This window comes from Athene cunicularia (assembly GCF_003259725.1).
Source record: "Athene cunicularia isolate RWA chromosome 10 unlocalized genomic scaffold, athCun1 chr10_part1, whole genome shotgun sequence".
Classification (NCBI taxonomy): Eukaryota; Metazoa; Chordata; class Aves; order Strigiformes; family Strigidae; genus Athene; species Athene cunicularia.
Window position 1 is genome coordinate 11,288,905 of NW_020799112.1, and position 21,225 is coordinate 11,310,129.

The window sequence follows — 21,225 nt, forward strand, 5'->3', positions numbered from 1 at the left end:
CTCCAGCCCTCCTGTTCTTCTTGACAACCTGGGAATTGCAGCAGAGACAAGAGGTACTATGTTCCTGAAAAGCACTGCTGCCTTCTGCTTGGCCAGACTGTCCTGTCTGGGGAATGCAGTTGTGTAAACACTTGGATTCTGACCCCACCGCAGGTCTGAACTGTCCTTTCCTGGTGCTGGGGAGACACAGGCAGGAGCGAAGTTCTGCAACTTGTCTGACCAACACTAGAAGACAGTAGGTGATAAACAAAGTTGTCTCCTTTTTTGGAAAGTTCTGGCTTTGTAAGGTCACAGTGTGCATTACCTTGACTTATGTAGTGGACTAAGGTCTTTGCTTCTAAGCCTGGGATCAGTTCCTAGATGACATGTGTTAGGTCTCTCTCCAGCAAGGAAATTCCAATTTGATACATTGCAGAACTACTCATCCAGTCCTTTCAGGTGCAATTTCAGTTACTTTTTGACTGTTGCTCTCAGTGTGCTGCACTTACCCTCTGTAGCAAAGTTTGGCAGAGCAGCGTTACCTTCTGTAGAGCTTTTTGGAATGAAGCCTGGAGAGCACAGCAGAGGACCCTTTCAGCACCCTGTATTTGTGCTGGATTGCAACAGTGCTTCTTCCGAGTCCCAGCAGGTCTTATCAGTCCTGCAGACCCACGATAAGAAAGGTAGGCAGAGTCCTGTGCTCTTTGGGAAGACTTCTTCCCCAGTTGTACATTGCAGAACGCTGCCTCAAGCTATCCGCAAAATGTGGGATTGCCAAAGACTTTGTTGTATTAATTTTTGACTTTTTTTTTTGTACTAGGGTCACTTTCAAATGCTGAAGTGCTGGATTGCTATGCAGTTTGTTGGACTGCAGCGTCAGTACCCTACAACTGGTATAGGCTTTTCATGTTTCTTGTACTTAAATTTTGGAAGCAGTTACTGTTTTCAGAGGGTTGTGAGCTCACATTAAAATGAGCAATAGGTTTTGACTTAGAAATGAACTTGAAAACTCTTGTCTGTTCAGGAACTGGATCTGAAAGCTGAAAAACACTGGGATGCATTTAGAGGAAGAGGTTTAATACTAAGTAACTTCTCATCCATTTTGAAATACGGAATCTTTGGGTTTGTGTTCAGGACTGCTCTTTATCCTGTCTCTAGATAAAGTGGATTGTCCTCAGTTAAGATAAAAGGTTGTGGCTCCCTCCTGTTAAGGCTTGTTCATATAACTTTTTCATACCCTGTTTTCATCTCCTTTGAACTCAGTGAGACTTCCTTGTGCAGACTGGAACGGTGGAAGTAGACAACACACATCACAAGGGCTCATGAAATGAGAACAGTGATTTTGTCTTTATAAGATGGGGGTAGAGTAATTGAAGCTATACCCTAAGAAATGCATGCTGGAAGTTGGGAGACCTTAAACATTTTGCAATATTGTCTCATACAATCTGTGCAGAGAAGAAAAGGGTTTCTTTTCTTCCAAGCTTCATGTACATTTACCTTTGTTAAGCCTCATGCAACTCCCGGTGTAGAAATCTTCCAGCTTGTTAAAATATTTCTGAATGGTGGCACTTCATTCTGGTGTGTCCCGTTCACTTGGTACCATCCACAGGCTTTGTGAGGGTGTAGATGTAGATGAGCTTTGGCAAATATGGGCAAGGAGAGATGATGGTGCATCCATATGGACTTTGAGTCAGCCGGGTGTTTCCTTTTTTTCAGGAAGGTTGGACAGAGGTGCTGTAAGTCTGTGGGAGGTGATAAAAGAAAATGCTGATTATTATAAAGTCACGACTCTGCATTTGGGTACTAAACAAGGTTAAATGCCAGAAATGTATTTCCCGGTTGTCTGCAGTGCCTGGGAAATTCTGACTCTGCTATTGCCCACATTGCTGTTCAGCAGTGATGTTGTGGGACCAGATACAAACACTCTTTGGATGCATAGCTGCCTCCAGGGTCTCTGAACTCCCACGGCTTTCCAGGTGGGTGTGAGTGCCTACACAGGTACTCTGTGTCTCAGTGTGGTTTTGGATCCAATATGGAAGGTCAGTCAGGGCAAAGAGATCTGAGTATGTTGGACTGCAGCCTCAAAGGATATCCTTAAAGGATAGTGAAATGGTAAATCTGCTCTGTCCTTGAGAAGAAGGGGAAGAAGGATACAGGAGAAGCTACAGTCTATTGGTTTTAAGCCAGACTCTGGTCATTAAGGACAGAGTGAGCAACATGGATGGGCACTTCCAGACAGCACTTCCCCTGACAATTCGTCCTGTCTCTTAGGTACTTCAGGTTGGTGAATTGTCCCTTTGGAGGTGTTTGCCTTTCTTTGTTGACTGTAGAGGGAGATGATGCTTGGTTTATAGCAGATATCTGAAGTTTGGTGATCTCAGTCCTTGTCCTGTGATAGTGTTTTCTGCATGCAACAGGGTGGTGTTGCCCTTCAGGTGACTGCAAGAGCCTCTGCTGTTAGGGGAAGCAGGGCAGTGCAGGCATGCTAGGATTATAAGATGATGTGGTTTCCCCTGAGAAAACCTTCAGTTCTGCCGAATTCTCTTATCTGGAAGAGGAGCTGTCTGGCATTCATCCATAGATGGTCCATGAGCTGAAAAGTTAAACCCCTTAAAATTACTGTGCTGGGTTTCTTTGTGCTGAGATTTTCTTTGCCCTTCCACAGTGGACAAAGGGAGGCACGTTGTGGTTTCCTTGTTTAGCAGACTCGGAGGCTGGGACAGGCTGGAACAGAGGTGCAGTCAGATATTCCTGGGCATGATCTGCTCTCATAACTGAGTTTTAACCTGGAATGACACTGGAGCAAGACCTAATTTAAAGCTTTTGTTTTAAATATGCTTGAATTGCACTTGTAAATAATAACTAACTTAAAATTGAAGCATGGTTAATAAGGACAGGACTAAAAGCCATGTGAAGTTTATTAAACTGTATTTGTGGTGGGTTTTGTTCTTCACCTTAAATATTAGCTTTGAGGAAATGGTTAAACTAAGATTTACAGTGTAACAGTTGAGAAATTGAGAAGGGGATGGAATTTGTCAGATGTTTAAAACTGTTCTCTTTTCAGCATGTTTGTACGTATGTAACTAATGAACACTTAGGAGCACAAGAAAAATCTGTTAAAGATTCAGCATTTACAGATCTTGTTCAGCGATGTTGTGAAAATAAAAAGGGCTGGAAAAACAGTGTAACTGTTGGAGAGTATTAACATGTGGGAAGGTCCAGAACCACGTGCAGAGAACATTGGAGATTTGGATTCCTGTCCCGAGTTAGCCCTCGAGCTGTTGTAGCTCCACCAGTACTACCAGGGGACAGAGACAGAGCAGTGAAGCCAGCGAAGCAGGACGATGTGATTACAAGTGCTATTTGAGTGCCAGCACTAACAGTCCTGTTGTAAATTCAGTGATACGGTGTGAGGACCTTCCTCCTTTCCCTGCTGTCATTTAGCCTGAGAAAAGCTCCAACGGCAAGGAAGATAATATTTGGAGGAAGAGTAAACTGCTGGTAGTACAAGAGTAGATTAGAGAGTGACCAGGTTGCTTGAGCGACCAATGTATGTGTAAAACTCTGGATAGGAGCATGTGAGAATATTTTGGTGGTTTGGAGAACAGGGCCTTTTTTGCTACTAAGCAATGTTGAACTGACTTCTAAATTAAGGATATGAAATATCCTTAATATGAAAGGTCTAGCCACTGTTAAGCACAGTGGTGAGTGGGGCTGTAGTGGGAAGTGTGGATTATTGTTTATTTTAATCAACTTGTCAGTTTGGTCACCTGCCTTTTTGAGACTAAAATCATTCCAGCTTTTCCTGTTAAGTGATCTGTGGGATTCTGTCAGCCCTATGATCCTGTCATAGTGATGTAAAATCCAGGCTATATTAATAACGAGGATGATGATGAATTTCTATGCCCCTCTGAATTGTCAGGGCTCCTGATGATTCCTCTGTCTTGGGTGCTCTGGGATGGTGGGGCTGGGCAGCAGCTGTTTCTCTGGACGCTGGGCAATACTGGGGTCTGGCACAGTGGCAGGTCCTGTTCATATGGGCTCTCACAGTGAAAGAAGGGTGAGAGGGAGTATCCCAGCCTTTGATACGCATCTCCCCAGGCAAATGTAAATTGGGAGATCCAAAGCATTTTATTTAATTGGAATGATTTCCAGAGATGTGGGAAAAACATCTCTGACAGTTATGTGGCCTTCTGTTTTACTTCTTTATATTCAAAATCCAGCTTTCTGCAGTCCTTGGACATCATACAGACTAGAGAAGAAAAGCACAGAGTATTTGTCTAGTGCTGATGTCTGATATCTCGTGCTGAGATTAGCACAGTATAGTATCTGGTAGTTGGAGAATTTGAGGGAGGCAACATGAGGAATGCATTTCTTAGGGAAAAGGAAAATAATGACCAGAGTATTCAAGTTACCAGGTCCAAAAGATCGCATCTGGGCCAATGGGTTTGAGGATTCTTTAGAACCCAACTGGCAAGTTTGGGGAAGATTTTAACTCCCTAGGAATACTTTACAGGCCCAATCCTGCAAATCCTTCCTGCTTGAAACCCTACTTGGCTTGTCAGATTAAACTTGAGATTGCTTCTTAACCTATTCCAGGGTGAAGACGCATGGCTCTTTCCCTCCATAGGTTTCACAATTCCAAAGCAAATGTGAAACATAAGTCCTTTCCAATGGTTTAAATTATTTTCACACTTGATGCCAGAAAGTTGGGATAATGTCGGGTGGTGATGAAACTGACTTCTTCTTACATATTTTTGGCACCAACAAAAATGGTTGGCAGTCTTTCAGGAGCTCTGGTGTGGCTTTTAGTACCATGGCACCAGATTTACAACCCTTCTTCTAAATAATTAAAACCTATATTAAAAAGGGGGGCTGGGGCTACCTCCCAGCTGGAAGACTGGAACAAGGAGGGGAAGTAGTGGAGAGCATCGTAAAGGAGGCTGGAAGAATAAGTCACTGGAGCTTTTGCTGTCTCTGAAACAACTCTGACAAAGCCCAGCTTGTAGTTTAAATGAAGAGGCAGCCCTTTTGGAAACTCCAGGGCAGAGTGGGTCTTGTAAACTGGTATGCATTCTGTAGGGCCAAGAAATAATGTCGATTTTTCTTTGTAAGTGGGAGCCCTTCTGGAAGGTGTCAAGGCATTTTATACTTAATCACTGACCTTGCTCCAAGGGCAAGGTCTCTTTTGAAAGCCCCCAAAAGAGGTGTCTCTTTAGAGACAGGGGACTAATTGTTACTGCTGTGCTTTGCAGCCATGGCAGAGACAGTGATTTTTTATTTTTTTATTTCCTAAGTGGGCTTTTGAAATTAGTGACCCTTTTTGAGAGATCCTGGTTTTCCCTGAATGTTCTTCAATTAGTATGGCTGTCAAAAGAGGAGAGCTCTCATTTCTGTTAGCAGAAATTTCTCTTGCTGGAAATACTAGGCCAAAGGGATTTCCTGGGTGTACGTGAGGACTGAATTTGGCAGGGAGGTGTGGAAATGTACAATATACATTATGTATGTAATGTATATTATAAATCATATTAGTGCACTCAGCTGTTGAATATATAGTATTTGCATGTACGTGCAGAGCATTTATTTGGATGGTTGCCTGGCTGGCACAGAACACAGTGTGGGGGCAAAAAAAAAAGTCTGGTCTCTCTTTATATGTTTAGGATGGGTGTTATAGGCATGCAACGTAGCAGGACCTCTGTGTAAGCTCCTTCACCTATAAGGGGTACCATAGGCACAATCTGATGCCTCCTGGCAGGCCAGATGAGGCCTTCTGTTGCCAGCAGGAGAAGTTGGATCAGACCTAGAGTTGTCTCAGGGGGTATATGGCAAAGAGCTGTGTTTTGAGACTTTTAATTGCAATACAAATAATCATTGGATTAGTACAATGAAAAGTAAGAAACCCTCATTGTACATATAACACTTTGGAGAAAGGAATAACCTCAGTGTTGGTTACTAAACCTGGAGGCTTTGTTAAGTTTTAAGGTGATATCTTTGCTTTCACTCTCTTTTCATGCCAGAAAAGGAGTGGAAAAGGCATAAAAGAACCTTAAAAACTCTGGGTTGCAAACAGAGGAGGGCTCTCCTGGGGCACAAGCTGCCTTCCAAAGATGTTCTTGCCAGCCTTGGTGTAAGGTCTGGCCTTGGTGCAAGAAAGGCAGGGGTTTAGTGCTCTGACCTGTAGCCTATGGAGTCTACTGTTATTTAGACAGGGTCTTTTCCTTCCTTGTGTTACTTATTTCAGGAATGGTGGAAAACCTCGTAAATGTGAAGGCACAGCAGTCCCTTCCCGGCTTGACCTCTGAAACCCAACCCATGGCTTGCAGGGAGAGTAGTGGCCGCTATGGTAGTTGAGAAGAGGTATTTGGTCCCCATACAAAAAATTGTGGGTGGCTCTGCAAGTCATATTTATGACATCAGTTCACTTAGTCTGCAGGAGTGATACACATAGGCGGTCTCCTGTTTGCAGGCAATCTCACCTCTTTGCTCTACTGGGATAGTAAATGCCATTTAATAACAATGCAATTCTAGCTGGCAATTAGAAAGGTGACTGTGACAGGATTTCTGTGAATAGGGTTTATTTGTCCTCGTGTGAGCTAAGCATCTCAAGACATATGTATTTATGCTTCCAGCTAGAGTGGTGCTCTAGCTGGATGGAGAGGAAGAAGGGAAGGGAAGGGTGTTGACAAGAACCTCCACCTTTTCTTTGTACATGTACAGCACACGGTGTTTCTCAGTAGTGCTCAGTGATATAAAAAATAAGCGTGATAAGCAGATGAAGTTCTTTAGTCTGTATTATGCAGACTGAACGTGATCCTAATCACTTTTCACATCCTCATACTAAATAATGATTGCAGTGAAATGGTTTAGGTTCAGACTGAGTTGATAGACAAGGCTAGGATACCAAACTGATGGGGGTGTTTCTGTTCTCTTTTGCGGACAGGTTGGCTATATCCAAATTGGATCAGAGCACATGCTAATACAACCAGTGAATACATCAGAGACCTCATTTAGTGGAAAAGAACACTTCATCAGGCGTAGACGATCCACAAAATCAAGCCATCCCATGAAGTCGCACATTCCTGATGAGCACTGCAAGGTTGTAGCAGGTGAGCTTGAAGTGGCTCAAGAGAACAGCCATGAGTATGCAATTATATTTTTAACTGTTGTTCTGCCAGATATGTCTATATTTTGTAATTCAAGTGTTCAGGCAGCTGGACCTAGTGAAAATGGCATGCATGAATGAATCCTTCTGCTACTTCAGGCAGGAGGAGTCACATCACAAATATAAAAATTGCTAGGATATATGCTGAAATATTCAGTTTGTGAGAAGATGAACTTTATGGTGGGTCAGAGTAAACTGCTTTAACCATGCAGTGTGACCACTGCTCAGGAAGGTATTCACAAGGTTATTAGCCAAGGCCCACATTTTGGAACTGAGGTCAGTGGTGAGGGGTGTTCTTTCATCTCACCTTTTCACAAGAGTTGTGCAAAGCAGGCATGGGTAGAATGGTGATCCTTGCATTTCAGAGTAAGGAAAGCGTAGTTTCAGATAATTTCAAGTAATTTAATCACAAGTATCATCTGTGGGGTCCAGCTCCAGGGATCCAGCTCATAACAGAATGAAAAGAGATCTGGAGAGGGGAAGAGATGCACAGTTTCTCTTGTAAAACAATCTGCTTTCTTTTTCAGCTTCTCACATGTCATCATTTTTACTTTGTGCAGAGCATATGATCCATAATAGAGTATATCAGGGTACACGGTCAACTCAGCAGATTTTGCTTTTGGTTTTTATTGCTTTTGTATGGGCTCATGTGTATTTGAAACTGGCAGATGTAGTTCAGCAAGGTAAATTTTTTTTTAGCTAGGAACTTGATTTTGCTTTTTCTTTCTGGTGTTTGACTCATCAAGCTCTAGCTGTCATGCTGTAGGGATTTTTGTTTCTTTGAGTGGCAACTTTTAAATTGTCTGCTTTAAGGGTTTGTGAGATAAATGAAACTTTTTTTGCCTCTTGCCTTGTGTTAGAGGGAATGATCTCACAGAGATTGCAGAGAAACTTTTATGGTCGTTGGCTTTCCATGGAGATCTGTGAACCCAGGATTTGAGGTCTGGGAGTCCAAGATGTGATAGCAACTCCTATAGATATCCCTAGGATAACTTTAATCAGCTGGATTGGATATTGAAGCAGCTACAGCTGTGACAGCAGGGATTCTGTGTGAGTTAGGTGGTGGAGTGCTTGAGCAGTTTGTGTCTGCCATCCTGCTACACTGGCTGTGGATACAGTAGCAGCTGAAATGCAGATGTGTGTGAAGCTCTTCTGGACCAAACAACAACTTCTCAAGCAATTTCTGGTGCTCTTCTGCTTAAACAGTTTAGCAATATGAGGTATATCATTTCAGTGGGGTTTCTGTAGTATAACAAGAGTTGGGAGGTGAACCAGCTTCCTGAGAAATGGCAATGATTTAGATTTTAATTGTGTGTCTGGCAGTTAATAGTAGACATTCTCTAATGCTCTGGACTCAGTTTCAGTGTCATGCTGACACACCTTGCCAGTGTTAGGATCCTGGCTTAAATCCTATGGGTCTCCACAGGTATGTGAGGTGCTGGCGGCGTGTTCCAATTCAGTCTTCAGTTATGGCCTAGCGTCACAGTGTTTTTTAAATTAAAAACCCAAAAGTGATGATTGTGGATCTAATTTTAAGCCCTAGAGTCCCCATTAGAATGGGAGACTAATAGTGAGGAGATCCAGTTTTTTGATGATGGTCCTCCTGCCAATATTTTTCTCTTGTCTTTTACCTTTCTCCAGTCATGGCACCACAGAAGGTCAGTAGCTTTATTATATTTTTGCACTCAAAGTGTGTGCCTGTGAGCTGCTGCAAACCTTGCTGGTGTTCTAATGCTTAACAACTGAAACCCTGAAAAGATGCAGCTGTCTTGAACCATCTTCATTTAGGTGGGGGGGTTTTGTTTGGTGTTAATAATAAAACAGCTGTTGATATTATTTCCTATCACTTTTCAAGAGAAAATGGCTAACTCTATTCACTGATTATATCCTGTCTTCTCCCATTTTTAAAGCCAAACAGTCAGATTGTCAGCTAGTATAAACTGATCTAGTTTTTGGCTTCTCTGGAGCAATTGAATTTTATCGTTTCTGGAAATCTGTGTGGATGCATTGCATAGTGGATATTTTTTATGAACTCTGTGAAAGCTCTTGTCTACGTTTCAGTGTGCTTGTATATTCTGTTCCTTTTGTTCCTCCCCTGCCCCATTACCCCACTGATTTTCCAGCTTCTGCCTTCTACTAGTTGGACTGCATATTAAATGGAGGCAGTAGGTAGGTCAGGGCATCTGGGCTGGCAAAGGGACAAAATGGGAAGTAGGACTGGCAGGTTTAATGGGTACAAGAGTAGGACCCACTAGTATGGGAACAGTTTAGTGGTTGGGAACAAGTGCTTTTACTGGACGTAAAAGGGACATGGCAGCAGCAGGAGGCACAAAAGGTGTCCTTACTGGGACAGCAGTGGAAGCAGAGGTCTGAAGGATGAACTTGAAGTTTGTCTGTGTGTCTTGGGTTTTGTATTTAATCAAGCCTGTGTACCAGCAGAGATGACTTGTGCTTGCTCATCAGGTTGCTTCCTAGCTGGCACTGCTTGTTGATAAATCCTGTAGCCAGGATCTTTATTTTCTCTTGTGTGGAGCTGAGCTTTTAGTAGTTCAGCAGGTTTATCATTCTCATGGGTTCAGACTAAGCCAATCTTCTTTTTGATTCTCTGAGTATGAAATCTTGGTTCTGGTTAGAGTTACAGATCCCCTATGTCTCTTTTTAGAGGAAACTTTTAGAGGAAAATTCAGCACCACTCTGATTTCCTAGCCAAGTACTGTAGGTGCTGCAGTAGAAAATGCATTACAAAATTCTTATACTGTAAAATAAGACTGCCATTAGTTAAAAAATTAATTGAACAAAAATCAGTCCAGGAAATCTGCCTCATCCTTTTGCCACTGAACCTTTTGACCTTTTGTCTAGAGGCCTGTCTAGGCCTGTCCTTGGCAGGACTGAAATTCCCTCCCTGAGAAGAGGGACTAAAGGAAAGCAAATCGGGGAGATACTGGGTAATTATATGGAATCACAAATGCAAAGAGGTGGTGGGTGAGTACCAAGGTAGCAGAACTGTAAAAATAAGACACTAAAAGGGTATGCTCCTAAAAAGTGCTTCTAGTAGCACCTACTGCTTCCTGAAGACTTCTGGGGACCCACTACATGCTGCTCTTCTCTGCTTTGTCCAACAAGCCCCACAGTTGCTGGGGTCCTCCCTGCAAGTTTTGTCCTCCTCAGTTTGTCCCAGAGGCAGGTCCTGAGCTTGGGGGAGCCTCATGACATGGGCGAGGTGGACCCCTGGTCTGACGTGATGTGATTGCACTTAACTCTGAGTGTCAGCAAAATTAGTTGCATATCTGTTAGGTTCCTAATCCATGGACAGCCTGAGGAACTAGAATTTCCTACTGCAAGCAAAGTTGTTGAAGTTCTTTGTATTTGTTGGGCTAAGAGCATGTATGCACACACATGTATGTGCATGCATACACAACTACCATAGCTTAGCTCTTGCAAAAGTGGTGCCCAGGCCACATGAGCTGAATGTATATCTGAGTTCTGAGGCAGAGGGAGATTGGTAGTCTGCTGTAAAATTTATTTAAGGCTATGGATCTTGTTCTGAGACTGGATTTTTTCCTACCTGATGCTAATTAATGAGCTAAGCTAGGGTTGTATTTGGGGAGAGCTTGGGTTTCTCTGTTGGTGAGACCAGGACAGCTTTACTCCTTTGCCCATCAGGTAGGTGAGGAAAATCTGGGACTCTGCCCTGCCCTAGGATCACAGAGGAGTTTTCAAAACATCTGGGACCAGAATTTATATCCCTTGGGTGCTGATTCTTTGTGTTGGCTGGAGTCTGGCTGTGCTAAAAAGGGAGCAAAGCACCCGCCTGCTGCACAGTGGGGAGTGCTGCTTGCTTGAGCAAACAGCCACTGGTTCAAGTAGCCGTGTCATAAAATAATGAAACTGCTCATGGGCTTTGCCACTTAAAGGCAGACTCCTGAATGTTTTTCATTGTTGCGGGAAAGAAATGTAAGTCATGGCTGTTAATAGGCTTAGCACGTTAACGACCTAATTGACTCCTGTCTGGTTTGGATTAACTTTTGTGCACAAGGAGTTTAGAAACAAAAAAATTAATCCTCTCTGACACACAAAAGGTCCATTCCTAATGAAATTGTATGGAAATGATGATCTAGGGGCATGCTTCCAGAGTTTCTCCTGGGAAAAGGTCTCTTTACTGCGGTACTCACCAACATCGGCGGAGTGTAGGACTGATCAGATTTGTACTAGAAATTGTTTTTCACTGGCTTGTAATTTGGCTCACCCAGGCTAAAACTTGGCAAGAAAGAATGGATGTTGTAAATACATGGGAAATATTTACATGCTAGACATTTTAGATACACATCCTGTATTGTGGAACAACATAAACAGAAAAATACATGTCTGTGTAAATACAATATAAAATGACTATTTTTCAAAGACACAGACTTGACATGTTGAGCATTTTCCAGTCTCCTTTGTTGTTGTTCTTGTATTTTCTGAACAGGCAAGAATCACTTCTGAAGATATTTTCTTATTAAAATGATGCCATCATATTGCATGGTCTGGGGTTATTTGGTAGTCAAATAAAATACAAAGCATCAAGTGCTGAATTTTTAGTGTTAGTTATTGATCATGTCATAAGAATTTAAACAGAGCTAAATTGCTTAATGGCAGATTTCGTTTGGCAGCAATGGTCCTGTAATATAGGAGCTTGATTGTAAAAAAAGATGCAAGGTGATGTAATGACTTGTGTGAGCATTTGTAGGGGGAAGAGGAAAGCATTTTAAGAAAGCAAAATGGACTTAACGAGGAAGTGCCATGTGTCAGCACCACTGAAGGGATAGACAGAACAGCTTTCCAAGGGCATTTCTCTTATGTTCCACCCAGAAGTGTGGTACTTTCCTCGCAGACCCCAGCCGTGGGAGAAGGAAACTGAGCCGAACAGTTCCTTGTTAATGTTAGCAATCTGGTTTGATAAGTGGTTGTTAAAATCTCTAAACCAACTCCTTTAGTTTAAGTGGTGTAACATGTCCTACAGCACTCAAAATTATTTTTAGAGCTGCAGGAGAATTTTGTGGGAGCCAAATTTCTCCTGGAATAATCTGTATAAAAGGATTAATCTGGCTGTAGTCAGAAATGGGAAAGTACTTAGGGTCTTGCATGACTGGATCTTTGAGGTTTGCATCTGAAAGTACCTACTAATGGGTTAAAAAAAAAATCCCAAATCTGCAGATTCAGGGCTGATGTTTTAATTCCTTTGTTTAAATTCTGAAGTGCTCCAGCAGCAAAGGACGGATCCCATCACTGTGGGCCAGGTGCTATTGTTAGTCATATGATATGTGTATATGTATTATTTTTATCACCTGTCATCCAGCAGGAGAAAGAGTTCAAGTCACAATGCACATTTCTGCTCAGGCATGAACATGAGCCCCTGTGAGGCAAACAGAAAACCTATTAAAAGGTTTCCAGGTGCATATGCTGTGAGGGGGAAGGAAAGGTTGGGTTTCATTTGCTCTGAAGCATGGTGTCATTAGGAACATGGGAAATAGCTTCACACCGGTGATGTAAAACACTTCTTCGGTTCTCATCTCTAGACATGGGGCTGCATCTGGGGCACAAACCTGCTATCACACACTGTTCTGATTTTCAGGAACAAGTTTGACGACTTTCTTGTCAAAGGTCCTAGACTAATGGTCTTTCAGGAGAGAGAATGGAGTCATAGGGAGTTTTGTAGGTTTTAATACATATAAGTAAGAATTTCTCTACAGATGAGCCAGGTGTGGAGAGAAAGAGATCTCTTTTAATGCATCATACATGATTTTTGCAGTGCCCTCAGGTTTGGCCTAGATCTCCATGAACAGAGTTCTCAATTTATTTGTGGGGATGGGAGGTCACTGCAGGGCCGATCTGTGTTTCAGCAGTACCTTGTGATTCCCGCCAATCTCAGATCCCATAGAAAGAGGTCCTGGCAGAGAGGAGATGGGCAGACCAGAGAGGGCTACAGGGGAGCTGTACCATCCCCTTTACTAACCTGCTATAGCTAAGAATGGGGATAGAAACCACCTGAGATAGGGCTGCTTTCATTGCCCCGTCTCTCTGTGACTTTGTATTATGTACAAACATTGGCAGTATCTACCACACCCTCAGCTGCAGTAAACGGATATAGTTATGTTAACTATCATGGAACAACAGTTGAATGAAACTAATTTGCTGAGATCTGGTAACCTTTGGCATATTTCCTATGCCATCAAGTCTATGGATGGAAAAAATTTTCAGTTTTTCTTGGTGAGAGAAAATATCAATGTTAAAGACAGAATCGAGCCATGTTATGAAAGCATAGGAATCTCCTCCAACCATGTCATAAAACTTTCTGTTTCTTTGGGAAAAGTAAGTTCTGTTATAACTTTTCCAAAGGTCTCCAGTGATGTATTAAAGTCCCCTTACATAGAAGGGATTTGATATAAAATACAGTCTAGGAGCATGAGAGAGAGCAGCTTGTCTTTGGAGGGAAGGTTGTTATTTCATGTTTATGATACAGACCTCATAAATTACTCTTAAATGTGGGTTTGCTTTAAACCCTTTTGTCAATTTAAAGAAGCAGTTTTCATTTAATGCAAATGTGCTGCATGGAGAGGAGCATATAGTGAAAAAACGGGAAGATCAGCGTTTTAATTCATAAAATAACAATGCGTTTCTTTTCTGTATAGTTACTTCTCAACCTGTTTTAACAATTGATCAAAGCTGGTAATAATTTAAATAAGTGCTAGTATGAAGGTATCAAATGTAGGGAATGCTTTCCCCAAACAGGTATAAATCCTAAACACATGTTACTGCTATGTTGCATTTCCCCATCTTTAATCATTGTCTCTTAGCTGTGTTTTCTCTGCAGGTTTGACTTGGCCTGAAATAGTAGTTGTTATGGCCAAAAAACATGTGCACTAAAAATAGAGATATGTAATGCAACCTGTATTAGTCCATATTAGGAAGCATCTGTTGAAGAATTAAAGCAAGGATTTCAACAATGGGCTACGCAGAAGATGTAATGTGATTAAGTGTTTGCAAGCATAGAAGTATTCCCTGTATCAGAAATTCAGCACTTTACCCATGGGAGAATGTCTCACTTGTGTGGATAAATCCCTTGGTTTCTCCAGGTTCCCGCTCTTCCAGTCAGGGAGTCTGGATTTTCCCTGTAAGTGTGTGATTATTTCCTTATGGCTGATAAACAGCAGCCTTTTGGAGCAGCCTACCATTCAGAAGTGTCCTTTTCCATCACATGTGGCAAGTGAAGTTTTATTGCCGGTCTGTTCTGGATGAAGCCCTCAGCATGAGGGCAGCATGGATAATGTGGAGCAGGAGGGACTCCAGTTTCTTCTTCCTTGACTGGCAAGGTGCAAAAGAGACCAAAAAAACCCCATACACAAATAGGTGTACTAAATGGATTTCTTCCCCTTCCAGAGCAGCTGCACGCAGTAGAGCTGTACTGCTCCTTCACTTGGTTCCTAATAAAACCAAGTGCTAGTTTTCACTGGAACTGAATGAAATCTAAACTGGCCTGTGGTAATGAGCTAGCTTGTCTCGTGTACGCTGTCCTTGTCTCGGGATGTTCACAGGTATTCCAGCAGTCATTCTGGCTAGAAAGACAGACTGGTGGCTCCAAGAAGACTAAGATACATCACTTACCTTTTAGCTGTCTTTTGTTTTTTTCATATTACTATAAATCATTGCTGAGGGTTAAAGCCAAGAGTTGGGAATTGGGACTCTGTTGGCCTCAACTCCTAATGTTGTTTGACCTTTCACCTTCAGCAGATCCCTTGAGATCTTTCTTATAAAAGCTACCAACTGCTGGACATCTGCATGCTTGGGGCAGGTTTTGCCTCTGTCCAAAAGCTCTGAGTTTCCTTTGAGGTAGTTTGTAATTATAAGTGATCAGTCATAGATATTCTAAACTGAACCCAAGGCTGAAGTCATTTAGACTCTAATCTCTAACTCTCAAATAGATTCTTTATTTGCAAATTAGAGCTACTAACTCTGAGCTGGCAGTTTGGATTCTGTCTTTGGATCTCAAAGTTGCTCTGTAAACTGCCAGTTTCTTTCCTGGCTGATCTGTTCCTTGTGTAGTTTGACATATCTGTATACATTAGGGATTAAAAATAACTATTACACTGCTTTTTACTTCGCTTTGACCTGCTGAGCCAACACTGTTATGGGAGATGAACCTGTATTCTTTACTGGCTTTTGCAGATCACCAGAAGTAAATTGCTGGGCTTTCAGGGAGGTCTGTGCCACCTCTCTCAAGGTATAGGTGTAACGGGGAGGTCAGACAGTAGGTGGGGAGCCCCTGGTTTGGGGAGTCCCTGAGCTCTTCCAGCCTCAGCAGAAGCAACTGGAGTTCGGCTGCCAAAGCCCAGGATGGGCTGGTAAGGCTGGCAGTTGTAAAAACAGTCTTTGCAAACTAAGCACATTTGCTAAAGACTCATTAAAATAAAATAAACCTGGAGGCCAGTGATGCCATTTTTCACAGTGTAACTGCAGCCAAGCATTCTGTAGTCTCTAAAGCCCTGAAGTGGATTAGGACTGTGCTTTGTGATTGGTCTGGGATCTGCTGAGTTTAAGTGATCAGAACGGAGGAGTATGAGTTCAGAGTCTGATGTACATCACTAGGACCTAATTATATTTGTGTTAGAAGATCTTCTCCCATGGCCCCAAGCAAGTTGGGATCTTTGTATGTCTGTCACAAACAAAGGAAATAAATTCAGCTTCAGAGAATTTACAGCTAGTAACAAAACAAATTAAATACAGGATGAGAAACTGAGGTAGAGAGGCTAAGGGAGTGGCAGAACTGATATTTCCATGCCCACTTAAACACGTACCATTAAACCATGCTCACTATACTTGCGTACTCTGACGTTAAATTGTCTTCTGTGACTGTCTTACATGAGTGAGTCCTTGTTTCTAGCTGGATGGAAAGCCCACAATGAAGAGATGTGTGCAGGAGTTCAGGAGGTGGCAATCTTTTAAATTCTGCTGACAAATTGAACTAGTAAGTGGATGGAGATGATAGTGCTTATCCTGTGCTGTCTTACAGGCCTGACATTAAAGACAAAGTCCTGATGTGTTATGTTGATGACTTGAATATGTTTTGCAAAAGAATAAGGTTTTAACTGATGTGTCCAAGCCACAGACTAACTTGGATAACAATCCTTGCAATAAAATCTCTGTGGTGTTTTGAGATGCAGCACAGAGTTCATGACTTCTGTCTCAAATTCTTGTTTGCTGCTCTGCCAGACAAATAGTCATGAACTTGTGATTTGGTATGAAAGTGGCTGTGTAAAAAACCAAAACAAACAAAAAAATGTTTTGGGGAGGTGGATTAGGGAGCAATGGATCATTCTGCTATGCAGTGATTCTTCCTACCAGTTGATGCATGATTTTGTCTGCCATTCTAGTCAGAAAGAAATTGGGGGTGCATAGCGATTTTGTAGGCCAAGGCATTAAAAATGAGAGGACAGCTTGCAGTCTGTAATAATCTGTGATCTGAATGAGCAACCATTTTTAATCCCTGAATTTTAGACTACCCACTGGCATCAGCTAGCTGTGGTAAACCTGAAATCCCAAGCTTTTAATGGAGGTATAAAAGACCAATGCACAGGGATTATTCTGTGCGGTGTCCTGACAGAGGTGAAAGGGGCTGCATGTTCCCATGGCTGGAAATAGACTGGGGAGTGCTGACTGTGGCACAATAGTGTTTCTTCTTCTCAGTTTCTTTCTTCAGTCCTTGCTTCTGCTTACTGTGAGGTGGACGGCACAGGAAAAGTGTCAAGGAAGCAACTGTGTGGACCAAGGCCTCTGGAGCTGAAGTGTGGTTTGTGTTGTTTTTTTTTTTTCCTTCAAATCAGTGTTTTGAAAAGAACCTCTGTGTTGTTGTACGGATGAAAACTGTACCTGCAAGGTAACCAATGCACTGAGCTTTGGATTCAAAGCCCACAGAAGGCAGTGAAGGGATGTTTCTGGTGGCGTCCATGAATTTTGAACTGGCCCCATTTATGTGCCTGTGGTGATCTCACAGCTCTGAGTTGTCCCATGATCCGTGGTTGCTCTTTTACCTCAGGCTGTGTTAGCACACATCCTTCAGTGGGCTGACTTCTCCTGCAATGTTTTGTCATTCTGGAAGTCTCAGATCTCTAACCCTCAAATTTGTCTTCTAGCCCTGAGCAACTTGATCTCCAGGCTGAGCAAACAAGGTTGCTGACTTGCACATCTTGTGGGCATCCACCGTGGTGATCCTGTGCAGTCAGTCTTTTGAGGAAGCTGTTAAGTAAACGGTTTGACAGCTCTGCTGTCAGATCCAAACATGAGGAGTAGATTGATTTAACTGTACTGTATTTCTTTTGATGTGGTTTTAAATAATAAACACACTTCTCTGAGTTTCAACCCCCCCACCCCTTGATCTTGATTCAAATAAAGAAGGAACCCTGCATGCATTCTGTTTAGGTTTTGCTTTTGCTCTAGTCCTGGGATGTCCTGCTGGCTTCTACTTTCTGTTTCACTTCCTTCCTGGTCTCCACCTTAACACTTTGCCTTCTTGATCTGAAATGAAATCAAGTCATTATGCTAGATGTGAAAATTTCTTTTACATTAGTGCAGTGTCTAGATTAAATAATAATGCCCAAGGACATAGATGCAGTATAGTTTAAACACAAGATTGAGAGGTGTTTGTATCCTAATGCAGGTACCAGAGAAACTTTGTGATATACTGTCCTTCTGATAAATCAGCAAATTTGCCCTTCCTCTGTCTGACATATGATTTTATGTTAATTAGTAAGCATATATCTCAAGAACTTCTTTTCTTTCATTTCTAGGCTTGGTTTGTGTGCAGGATCTCATTTTTCTTTCTCTCTGTCTTGCTTTGGAGAGGTGATGTTTTTTACTTTGACGTGAAACTAATAAAAACTGCCAATTGTGAGTACCAGTGAAAGATTCTCTAGAAACTGTTGGGGTACAGGGAGAACTAACGTTAGCTGTTTGCCCCACTTGCATACTCTCTCTTCCTTTTTATGCTGCTGAAGTAACAGCGTAAAGGAAACAGAGCTAGCTCTCCATGTAAGGGTGTATAGGGATATTAAAGGGGTCCTGGGTGAAGGGGAGTTAGCAGAAGGCTTCCTGAGGAAGAAATGGAGAGGATTTTTAAGGCTGCAGTAGAGAAGATCATCTAGGGAGAAATCTGGCCTTGCAGAAAGGGCTCTGCAATTTTACTTTTATTTGTGGCTTTTGTTGAACTGCATCCAGAAATTTTCAGTAGGTTTAACTAGAATGAGGTAGCTAAAATTACAAAGGGAAAAATTAGAGAGAAAAGTGGAAGGCTATAGGAGAAGAGGTTGCTTTTCAGATGAATCTGGGAACTACTATTGGAAGGGAGGTAGGAGGAGCAGGAAGGGACTCTGCAGTTACAGCAAGAATGTGCCAAAAACCAGACAGTGCTAGACAGGACTTTTGGTGTGTAATAGGAAAAGGTCATTTGGGGCGGTTGCTTTGGAATTGTACATCTGTTCAATTGCCATAAAAAGCACTGAACATAAGGAGTTTTCTACTGAGGCTTCAGAAGAGCTTGTTGTGCTTCTGATTGCAGTAGGGACAATGGTTTTTTGCTACTCTGAGGAAGACTTCAAAGACTGCTGGACTGCAGAATGTGATATGATCATGTTGCTTTTGCAGGTGACTAGCCAAGGAAAGGTAAAACCCTGTAAATAAAAGCCAGCTAATGAGCTTGTGCAATGTTACACTCGCAGATCCTCAGGATAAAATGGATGTATCACCCTTCTCCCATCACCTAATAGTCTTAAATTTTGTGGAAATTTTGGCCACATAGACTGTATAACACACTGTCAAAGTGACTGGCAAGAGACTCATGTCCCTTGTGCAGAGCCACCCGCAGCATGTACGTGCTGTGTTGTAGATTGGCTGTTTCAGCTCATATTTCACATGAAATCCTGTGACCTCTTAAGCAGGGAACACCTGACTCCTAAAATAGTGTGCAGTTTGGTGATGTATGCTCCCCGCAATGTAAACTCCTCTGACAAGCTCCTGCCCATGTTTTATGGCCTCTTATGCCTTCACACTAACACTTAACATCTGCACCACAAAATTTGTAACATCAGTTTGTTCAAATAAAGAATCCACCAAGCATTTAATCCTTGTTTTAATGGCTGATGTTTATTTTAGTTTGGGGTTTCATGTACTCATGGAGGGATTCTCTGCCCGTAGTCCATAAATCATGCGGGGCGGGAGTGACACTTCTCTGTGCTGGCTTGTTTCTGAAGTGAGGCTCTAGAGATGGGGATTTTTTGATACCTCCATAAAGCTGACTCATCTCAGGTATGAGTTGCAGATGCGTTTAATGACGATTTTTACTCTTGATTTTGGATTTTTTTTCTCCTCTTGATCAGATGTCTATCGTATGGGATACGTGTATTTCTTTTGCTGTGTTTGTGATCATTCACCCATGCAAATGATAGTTGTGTTTTCTCCATGTGATTGATTACGCTGGAAAATTGTTTGCATGTGTGGTAGGAAGGAAGATGTAAATAGAGACCACTCTGAAAGTAGCCCTCTGCAAGGCCAAAAAGAATGTAAAAAGTTATCCTACAGAGGAGCTACAAATTTTTAAAAAGTGGGAACACACGACACTCAACACCTCTGTTCAAGTAGTTTGTGTTGCTTTGCCTCTTCTGTAGCATATCATTGGTGACCACCTGAACTCTTGGTAGGCTCCCCTGAGTCTTGCCTGTTTTAAGTGCTCAGTAAGCTTACACTTGGACAATGTGAGTAAGAATGCAGATTCTCTGGTTAGATGACTCTCTGTTTCTAGGCAGGCCTGTAGGGTGGTAGTTTTCCACACACAACCTCTAATCCCTACCACCCAGTGGAAAGCAGCCAATCCACAGCTTCGAGTAAAACTCATGGAGGAATGGGGGCCAGAGACTTTGTGTGAACCAAGACTACCCAGCAATTTGCCAGGAGTCCCTTTATGCTGCTGCTCTCCAGAAATCACACCTTTCAAAGTTTCGTACAGCTGCCTTCTGCAAAGAGGTGCTGAGTGGAATCAGCAAAGCCTCGCCAATTCCTTCATCTGCCTCTGGAGGAGGGACCATGCCGGGCAATCCCACAGCAGATGACCATGGCATGACCTCTTCTCCCCACAGTGCAAGCTACAGTCTAGCATAGTGGGTTCCTGACAAGTGACTTTTCCACCAAAAAGGAGTTTTTTGAAGTGAAAACCTAGAGTACTCTGAATTTATTTTCTGCCACTTGAGCCTTTTTACAGAGCTCATTCAATGCCAGGCCCAGACTTATCTGAGTCTAGGTCTAGCCCCCCATAAGAGCAACTTCTCTATAGATAGGAGATTTACACCATCTGAAAAATTGTAATTTATTAGGGAATTAACAAATTAAGAATTTTCTGGGGAAGTACTGTTATTTCCAGGTTCTAATTGCTAGCAGGAAGACCCAAAAGGTCAGTGTTCTCACTGGAATAATTTGCCTTCTCCTCCTTTTTCTCTGCTTTCTCCCCTGCTATTTAAATGATAACTTTGGAAGTACTGCAGCTAAAGATGCATGGATATGCAGAGGGAGGGATGAGTGGAATGAAATGAATAAACAAACGTGGGAGCTTTTTCACAGAAGTTTGGTGAAGTCATCTCCATTTCATAGTTGGCAAATCAAAGCAGCATTCATCTTTCCTTCTTTCTGGTGTAGTCCCTCCATTTTATTTTATTTTATTGCCTAAAGGACTTAGAAACATAGATTCCCTGCTCTGTGGCAGCTTTGTCATGATTGTGCACTTTTCTGTAGCTGTCCTGCAGTCCATGTGAAAACAAGGCTTGAAACTTGGTTATTTTCATCTTTGCTGCTGGCATGTAGCTTCCATTATTTATGAGCACCCCAAGTTTTGATTTTTTGCTTGTCCATGGACTTCTGTGTCTTTTTAGACCCAGGGGGATATTTCCAAACTCTTAAAAATTATTCGAATCAAGTCTGATGGTTGTTTTCTCAGTTTAAAATACATACCGAGTGTTGACAGTTGATGCCTTGGGCAGAAGAGCATGTGTAGAGCTATACTGGAT

General features: G+C 42.2%; 1 protein-coding gene across 1 annotated transcript in view; it reads left to right on the forward strand.

Moving 5' to 3' along the window:
* The first annotated feature begins 4,372 nt into the window (after nucleotides 1-4,372).
* ADAMTS17 (ADAM metallopeptidase with thrombospondin type 1 motif 17) overlaps nucleotides 4,373-21,225 on the forward strand; it is a 187,348-nt gene continuing 170,495 nt past the window's right edge. Inside the window, exons 1-2 of the mRNA XM_026856061.1 lie at nucleotides 4,373-4,456; nucleotides 6,866-7,085. Of these exons, the coding sequence (XP_026711862.1) occupies nucleotides 4,373-4,456; nucleotides 6,866-7,085 (304 nt within the window). The remainder of the gene's footprint in view (nucleotides 4,457-6,865; nucleotides 7,086-21,225) is intronic.